Genomic DNA, 8,614 nt, shown 5'->3' with positions numbered 1-8,614 from the left:
TCCCCACAGCCCTCCCTATCCCCAGCCCCACCCCTCCCCAAGCCCCACCCCTGCCCCACCCCTCCAAGCCCCGCCCCCGCCCCTCGCCCCCGCCCCCTCCCCAAGCTCCGCCCCCCCAAGCCCCGCCCCCTCTCTAAAGCCCTCACTTACCCCACAGCCCTCCCTATCCCCAGCCCTGCCCCACCCCTCCAAGCCCCGCCCCCCTCCAATCCCCGCCCCCTCCAATCCCCGCCCCTCCAAGCCACGCCCCCTCCAATCCCCGCCCCCTCTCTAAAGCCCTCACTTACCCCACAGCCCTCCCTATCCCCAGCCCCAGCCCCACCCCTCCCCAAGCCCCACCCCTCCAAGCCCCGCCCCCTCCCCAAGCCCCACCCCCTCCAAGCCCCCGCCCCCTCCAATCCCCGCCCCCCCAAGCCACGCCCCCTCCAAGCCACGCCCCCTCTCTAAAGCCCTCACTTACCCCACAGCCCTCCCTTATCCCCAGCCCCAGCCCTGCCCCACCCCTCCCCAAGCCCCACCCCTCCAAGCCCCGCCCCCTCCCCAAGCCCCACCCCCTCCAAGCCCCGCCCCCTCGCCAAGCCCCGCCCACCCGTGTCGACGACGGCCAGGCGCAGGGTCTTGTTGCGGGCCAGGCTGTAGACGTAGCCCTCGAAGGTGAGGTTGCGGCGCAGGCGGCAGACGTAGAGGCCGGCGTGGGGCCGCCCCCACGGCCGCCAGGCGCACCGACAGGTCCTGCAGGTCCCGCGTCCCCCGCGAGCCGTTCCAGGCCAGCACCCCCTCGAAGGGGCCCCGGGGCCACCCACTGCCCCTCCTCCGGGCTGTAGTGCAGGATCTGGGGGGGGCAGGGCAGCCCAGTGCCTCCCAGTGCCTCCCAGTAACTCCCAGTGAATCCCAGTGACTCCCCAGGGACACCCCAGTGCCTCCCAGTATCCCCCAGCACCCCCTCGAAGGGGCCCGGGGCCACCCACTGCCCTCCTCCGGGCTGTAGTGCAGGATCTGGGGGGGGCAGGGCAGCCCAGTGCCTCCCAGTGCCTCCCAGTAACTCCCAGTAACACCCAGGGCCTCCCCAGTGCCTCCCAGTAACACTCAGGGCCTCCCCAGTGCCTCCAGAATCTCCTCAGTGCCCCCCCAGGACCTCTCCAGTAGCCCCCAGTGCCCCTCAGCATCTCCCCAGTGGCTCCCCAGTAACTCCCAGTGACTCCCAGTGACTCCCCAGGGACACCCCAGTGCCTCCCAGTATCCCCCAGTGCCCCGTTGAAGAGCCCCAGGGCCACCCACTGGCCCCTTCTCTGGGCTGTAGTGCAGGATCTGGGCAGGACAGAGCAGCCCAGTGCCTCCCAGTAACTCCCAGTAACTCCCAGTAACACCCAGGGCCTCCCCAGTGCCTCCCAGTAACACTCAGGGCCTCCCCAGTGCCTCCCAGAATCTCCTCAGTACCCCCCAGGACCTCTCCAGTAGCCCCCAGTGCCCCTCAGCATCTCCCCAGTAACTCCCAGTGCCTCCCAGTAACTCCCAGTAACACCCAGGGCCTCCCCAGGGACACCCCAGTGCCTCCCAGTATCCCCCAGCACCCCCTCGAAGGGGCCCGGGGCCACCCACTGCCCCTCCTCCGGCCGTAGTGCAGGATCTGGGGGGGGGCAGGGCAGCCCAGTAACTCCCAGTAACTCCCAGTAACTCCCAGTAACTCCCAGTGACACCCAGAGCCTCCCCAGGGCCTCCCCAGTGCCTCCCAGAATCTCCTCAGTGCCCCCCAGGACCTCTCCAGTAGCCCCCAGTGCCTCCCAGTAACTCCCAGTGCCCTCCCAGTAACCCCCCAGCGCCTCTCACAGTCCCTCAGTGCCCCCCTAATCCCTCCCAGTGCCTCCCAGTGCCCTCCCAGTATCTCCCAGTGCCTCCCAGCGCCCCCTTACTACCCTCCCAGTGCCTCCCAGTGCTCCCTAATGCCCTCCAGTGCCTCCCAGCGCCCCCTTACTACCCTCCCAGTGCCTCCCAGTGCCTCCCAGTGCCCTCCCAGTGCCCCCTTACTACCCTCCCAGTGCCTCCCAGTGCCTCCCAGTGCTCCCTAATCCCCTCCCAGTGCCTCCCAGTGCCTCCCAGTGCCCTCCCAGTGCCCCCTTACTACCCTCCCAGTGCCTCCCAGTGCCTCCCAGTGCTCCCTAATCCCCTCCCAGTGCCTCCCAGTGTCCTCCCAGTATCTCCCAATCCTTCTCAGTAACCCCCCAGCGCCTCTCACGGTCTCTCAGTGCCCCCCTAATGCCTCCCAGTGCCTCCCAGTGCCCTCCCAGTGCCTCCCAGCGCCCCTTACTACCCTCCCAGTGCCTCCCAGTGCCTCCCAGTGCCCCCTTACTACCCTCCCAGTGCCTCCCAGTGCTCCCTAATGCCCTCCCAGTGCCTCCCAGCACCCCCTTACTACCCTCCAGTGCCTCCCAGTGCCTCCAGTGCCCTCTTACTACCCTCCCAGGGCCTCCCAGTGTCTCCCAGTGCCCTCCCAGTGCCTCCCCAGCGCCCCCTTACTACCCTCCCAGGGCCTCCCAGTGTCTCCCAGTGCCCTCCCAGTGCCTCCCAGCGCCCCCTTACTACCCTCCCAGTGCCTCCCAGTGTCTCCCAGTGCCCTCCCAGTGCCTCCCAGCGCCCCCTTACTACCCTCCCAGGGCCTCCCAGTGTCTCCCAGTGCCCTCCCAGTGCCTCCCAGCGCCCCCTTACTACCCTCCCAGGGCCTCCCAGTGTCTCCCAGTGCTCCCTAATGCCCTCCCAGTGCCTCCCAGCGCCCCCTTACTACCCTCCCAGGGCCTCCCAGTGTCTCCCAGTGCCCTCCCAGTGCCTCCCAGCGCCCCCTTACTACCCTCCCAGTGCCTCCCAGTGCCTCCCAGTGCTCCCTAATGCCCTCCCAGTGCCTCCCAGCACCCCCTTACTACCCTCCCAGTGCCTCCCAGTGTCTCCCAGTGCCCTCCCAGTGCCCTCCCAGCGCCCCCTTACTACCCTCCCAGTGCCTCCCAGTGCCCTCCCAGTGCGTCCCAGTGCCCCCTTACTACCCTCCCAGTGCCTCCCAGTGCCTCCCAGTGCTCCCTAATGCCCTCCCAGTGCCTCCCAGCGCCCCCTTACTACCCTCCCAGTGCCTCCCAGTGCCTCCCAGTGCTCCCTAATGCCCTCCCAGTGCCTCCCAGCGCGCCCCCTTACTACCCTCCCAGTGCCTCCCAGTGCCCTCCCAGTGCTCCCTAATGCCCTCCCAGTCCTTCCCAGCGCCTTCCCAGTACCTTCTGGAAATGGGGGGGCCCCCTCGGGGCGGAAGAACCACTCGCCCTCGGCCTGGGCGGGGGTCTCGCTGCGGCGTTTGCAGGCGATGCAGAGGAGGCGGAAAGGGGCCCCCAAAACCGCCTCCGTCCCCGAAGCCACTTCCACGCACCCCCCCTGCGCCCCCCCGGCTGGGTGGGGGGGGGGGGGGGAGAAAGGGGAAGGGGGGGGTCACCCCAAGTTCATGGGGAGCCCCAAGATTGGGGGGGGGGGGCACCCACAGACCCCCCCCTAAATTTGGGGGGGGGGGGTAGGGTCACCCCTGACCCTCCCGGTGTAAGGGGGGGGACATGGGGGCACCCCCACCCCCAAAAAAATTGCGGGGGGACATAGGGGACACCCCCCCAGAGCCCTAAAAGTGGGGGGGGGACATGGGGACACCCCCCAGAGCCCTAAAAGTGGGGGGGGGGGGGACATGGGGACACCCCCACCCCCAAAAAAATTGGGGGGGGACATAGGGGACACCCCCCAGAGCCCTAAAAGTGGGGGGGGGGGACATAGGGGACCCCCCCCCAGAGCCCTAAAAGTGGGGGCGGGACATAGGGGACACCCCCCAGAGCCCTAAAAGTGGGGGGGGGACATAGGGGGACCCCCCCCCAGAGCCCTAAAAGTGGGGGGGGACATAGGGGACACCCCCCAGAGCCCTAAAAGTGGGGGGGGGACATAGGGGACCCCCCCCCAGAGCCCTAAAAGTGGGGGCGGGACATAGAGGACACCCCCCAGAGCCCTAAAAGTGGGGGGGGGACATAGGGGGACACCCCCCAGAGCCCTAAAAGTGGGGGGGGGGGGGGGACATGGGGACACCCCCCCAGAGCCCTAAAAGTGTGGGGGGGACATAGGGGACACCCCCCAGAGCCCTAAAAGTGGGGGGGGGGACATAGGGGACCCCCCCCCAGAGCCCTAAAAGTGGGGGGGGACATAGGGGACACCCCCCAGAGCCCTAAAAGTGGGGGGGGGACATAGGGGACACTGGGGAGGGACAGGGGACAGTGGTGGCACTTGAGGGGGATGGGGGACAACATGGTGGCACCTGAGGGGGACGGGGGACAGTGTGGTGGCACTTGGGGGGGGTCAGGGGACACTGCGGTGGCACTGGGGGGGGGTCAGGGGACACTGGGGGCGACAGGGGACAGTGGTGGCACTTGAGGGGGACAGGGGACAACGTGGTGGCACTTGGAGGGAACAGGGGACCCCACAGTGGCACTTGGGGGGGGACGGGGGACACTGGGGAGGGACAGGGGACAGTGGTGGCACTGGGGGAGGACAGGGGACAGTGGTGGCACTGGGGGAGGACAGGGGACAACATGGTGGCACCTGAGGTGGACGGGGGACACTGGGGGGGACAGGGGACAGTGGTGGCACTTGGGGGGACGGGGGACACTGTGGTGGCACGTGGGGGGGACGGGGGACACTGTGGTGGCACTTGGGGGGAACAGGGGACAGTGGTGGCACTGGGGAGGACAGGGGACAACGTGGTGGCACCTGAGGTGGACGGGGGACACTGGGGGGGACAGGGGACAGTGGTGGCACTTGGGGGGGACAGGGGACACTGTGGTGGCACGTGGGGGGGACAGGGGACACTGTGGTGGCACTTGGGGGGGACGGGGGACACTGGTGGCACTGGGGGGGGACGGGGGACACTGCGGTGGCACTTGGGGGGGGACGGGGGACAACGTGGTGGCAATGGGGGGGGACGGGGGACACTGCGGTGGCACTGGGGGGGGACGGGGGACCCCACAGTGGCAGTTGGGGGGGGACAGGGGACAACGTGGTGGTACTTGGGGGGGACGGGGGACACTGGGGGGGACAGGGGTGGCACTTGAGGGGGACAGGGGACACTATGGTGGCACTTGGAGGGGACAGGAGACACTGCGGTGGCACTTGGGGGGGAACAGGGGACAACGTGGTGGCACTTGGGGGGGACAGGGGAACACTGCAGTGGCAATGGGGGGGGACAGGGGACAACGTGGTGGCACCTGAGGCAGACAGGGGACACTGGGGGGGACAGGGGACAGTGGTGGCACTTGGGGGGACGGGGACACTGCGGTGGCACTTGAGGGGACGGGGGACAGTGTGGTGGCACCTGAGGCAGACGGGGACACTGGGGGGGGACAGGGGACAGTGGTGGCACTTCAGGGGGGACAGAGGACAATGTGGTGGCACTTGGGGGGGACGGGGGACAGTGGGGTGGCATGTGGGGGGGGACGGGGGACAGTGGTGGCACTTGGAGGGGACGGGGGGACACTGAGGTGGCACTGGGGGGGGACAGGGGACACTGGGGGGACAGGGGACAGTGGTGGCACTTGAGGGGGACAGGGACACTGCGGTGGCAGTTAGGGGGGCAGGAGACACTGTGGTGGCACGTGGGGGGGACGGGGACAATGTGGTGGCACTTGGGGGGAACAGGGGACACTGTGGTGGCAATTGTGGGGGGATGGGGGACACTGCGGTGGCACTGGGGGGGGACAGGGGACACTGGGGGGGGCAGGGGTGGCACTTGAGGGGGACGGGGGACACTGGTGGCACTGGGGGGGACGGGGGACACTGCGGTGGCACTGGGGGAGGACGGGGGACACTGTGGTGGCACTGGGGGGGATGGGGGACACTCGGGGGGACGGGGACAACGCAGTGGCACTTGGGGGGGACAGGGGACAGTGGGTGCACTGGGGGGACGGGGGACACTGTGGTGGCACTGGGGGGATGGGGGACACTCGGGGGGACGGGGACAACGCAGTGGCACTTGGGGGGGACAGGGGACAGTGGTGGCACTGGGGGGGACGGGGGACACTGCGGTGGCACTGGGGGGGGACGGGGGACACTGCAGTGGCACGGGGGGGGGACGGGGGACACTCGGGGGGGACGGGGGACAGTGGTGGCACGTGGGGGGGACAGGGGACAGTGGTGGCACTTGGGGGGGGACGGGGGACACTGCGGTGGCACTTGGGGGGGGACGGGGGACACCGGTGGCACTGGGGGGGGACGGGGGACACTGCGGTGGCACCTGAGGGGGACGGGGGACACTGGTGGCACTGGGGGGGGACGGGGGACACCGGTGGCACTGGGGGGGACGGGGGACACCGGTGGCACTGGGGGGGGACGGGGGACACCGGTGGCACTGGGGGGGGACGGGGGACACCGGTGGCACTGGGGGGACGGGGGACACTGGTGGCACTGGGGGGTGGCACAGGGACTGCGGCAGAGACAGGTGACACCGCAGGGGGGGGAGGGTGGCACTGCGGAGGTGACAGGGGGCCGGGAAGGGGACAGTGGGGGTGGCACTGGGGGGGGGGAATGTGACACTTGGGAGGGGACAGGGGACACCAAAGGGGGGGTGGCACTGGGGGGGGGGTGAGGTGACACTTGGGGGGAGGAATGTGACACCGGGGGTGGGACAGGGGGACACTGAGAGGGGGACAGGGGGACACTGAGGGGGGGACAGGGGGACACGGGGGGGCACAGGGGACACGGGGGGGGGACAGGGGACACGGGGGGGGACAGGGGGACACGGGGGGGGGACAGGGGGACACCGGGGGGGACAGGGGGACACGGGGGGGGACAGGGGGACACGGGGGGGGCACAGGGGACACGGGGGGGGACAGGGGGACACGGGGGGGACAGGGCGGACACTGGGGGGGGGACAGGGGACACGGGGGGGGGCACAGGGGACACGGGGGGGGACAGGGGGACACGGGGGGGGCACAGGGGACACGGGGGGGGACAGGGGGACACGGGGGGGGGACGGGGGACACTGGGTGGGGGGGGGAACAGGGGGACACCGGGGGGGGGACAGGGGGACACCGGGGGGGGGACAGGGGGACACGGGGGGGGACAGGGGGACACGGGGGGGGCACAGGGGACACGGGGGGGGACAGGGGGACACCGGGGGGGGACAGGGGGACACCGGGGGGGGGACAGGGGGACACGGGGGGGGACAGGGGGACACGGGGGGGGGACAGGGGACACCGGGGGGGGGACAGGGGGGACACGGGGGGGGCACAGGGGACACGGGGGGGGCCCGGCCCGGCCGCACTCACCCATGAGGAGGCCGAGGAGCAGCGAGAGGCCGGGGAACAACATGGCGGGCCCGCTTCGGGCCGGTTCGGCGTTCTTCGGACGGGTTCGGCTCTCTCCGGCAGAGTTCGGCCCGGTTCGGGCCCGGTTCGGGCTCAGTTCGGCTCTCTCCGGCAGAGTTCGGCCCGGTTCGGGCTCAGTTCGGCTCTCTCCGGCAGAGTTCGGCCCGGTTCGGCTCAGTTCGGCTCTCTCCGGCAGAGTTCGGCCCGGTTCGGGCTCAGTTCGGCTCTCTCCGGCAGAGTTCGGCCCGGTTCGGGCTCAGTTCGGCTCTCTCCGGCAGAGTTCGGCCCGGTTCGGCTCAGTTCGGCTCTCTCCGGCAGAGTTCGGCCCGGTTCGGCTGGCCTTCGGGCTGCCTTCGGCTCTTTCCGGCCGGGCCCGTGCCGCTCCTCAGCGCCGCGCCGCCCCCCCGCAGCCCCCTGCCCGGGCCATGGGCCCCTCCCCCGCCGGGCGCCTGTGTCCCTCGGAGGGGGGGAGGGGAGGGGAGGGGAGGGGGACGGGGAGCTCGGCCCGGGACGGGACGGGACGGAGGAGCCGGTTCAAGGCATGGCCGGCCCCGCTCCGGGGGGCTGCGGGGGTCGGCTCGGCTTCGGCTCCGCTCGGGTCGGGTTCGGCTCCGCTCGGGTCGGCTTCGGCTCGGCTTCGGCTCCGCTCGGGTCGGCTTCGGGTTGGCTTCGGCTCCGCTCGGGTCGGCTTCGGCTCCGCTCGGGTCGGGTTCGGGTTGGCTTCGGCTCCGCTCGGGTCGGCTTCGGCTCCGCTCGGGTCGGGTTCGGCTCCACTCGGCTCCGCTCGGGTCGGGTTCGGCTCCACTCGGCTCCGCTCGGCTCCGCTCGGGTCGGGTTCGGCTCCACTCGGCTCCGCTCGGGTCGGGTTCGGCTCCGCTCGGGTCGGCGCAGTGCGGCGGCCGGTTGCGGGGCGGGGGGGGGGGCGGGGCGCCGGCCGTGACGCAACGAGAGGCGGGGCCGGAGCGCGGATTCCACCCCGTGTCCCCCCGGGTGTCCCCAAGGCCACCCCCGTGTCCCCAAAGGCCACCCCCGTGTCCCCAAGGGGGGGTCCTGGTGTCCCCAAGGCCACCCCCGTGTCCCCAAGGCCACCTCCATGTCCCCAAGGGGGTCCTGGTGTCCCCAAGGCCACCCCCGTGTCCCCAAAGGCCACCCCCGTGTCCCCAAGGGGGGGTCCTGGTGTCCCCAAGGCCACCCCCGTGTCCCCAAGGCCACCCCCGTGTCCCCAAGGGGGTCCTGGTGTCCCCAAGCCC

General features: G+C 71.1%; 1 protein-coding gene across 1 annotated transcript; it reads right to left on the bottom strand.

Annotated features, from left to right (window-relative positions):
• Nucleotides 1-589: 589 nt before the first annotated feature.
• LOC132320927 (sodium channel subunit beta-1-like) lies at nt 590-7,623 on the bottom strand (the record flags this gene model as incomplete). Its single annotated transcript, XM_059834570.1, is given in 5 exon segments — nt 590-704; nt 706-789; nt 791-832; nt 3,244-3,422; nt 7,326-7,623. Coding segments are annotated over 5 exon segments (463 nt in total), but the record flags the coding sequence as incomplete, so codon positions are not given.
• Between the last annotated feature and the right edge of the window lie 991 nt (nt 7,624-8,614).

Source organism: Gavia stellata, unplaced genomic scaffold (assembly GCF_030936135.1).
Source record: "Gavia stellata isolate bGavSte3 unplaced genomic scaffold, bGavSte3.hap2 HAP2_SCAFFOLD_1167, whole genome shotgun sequence".
Taxonomy (NCBI): domain Eukaryota; kingdom Metazoa; phylum Chordata; class Aves; order Gaviiformes; family Gaviidae; genus Gavia; species Gavia stellata.
Note: the sequence above shows the minus strand (reverse complement) of the source record. Positions and strands in the feature narration are given on the sequence as shown.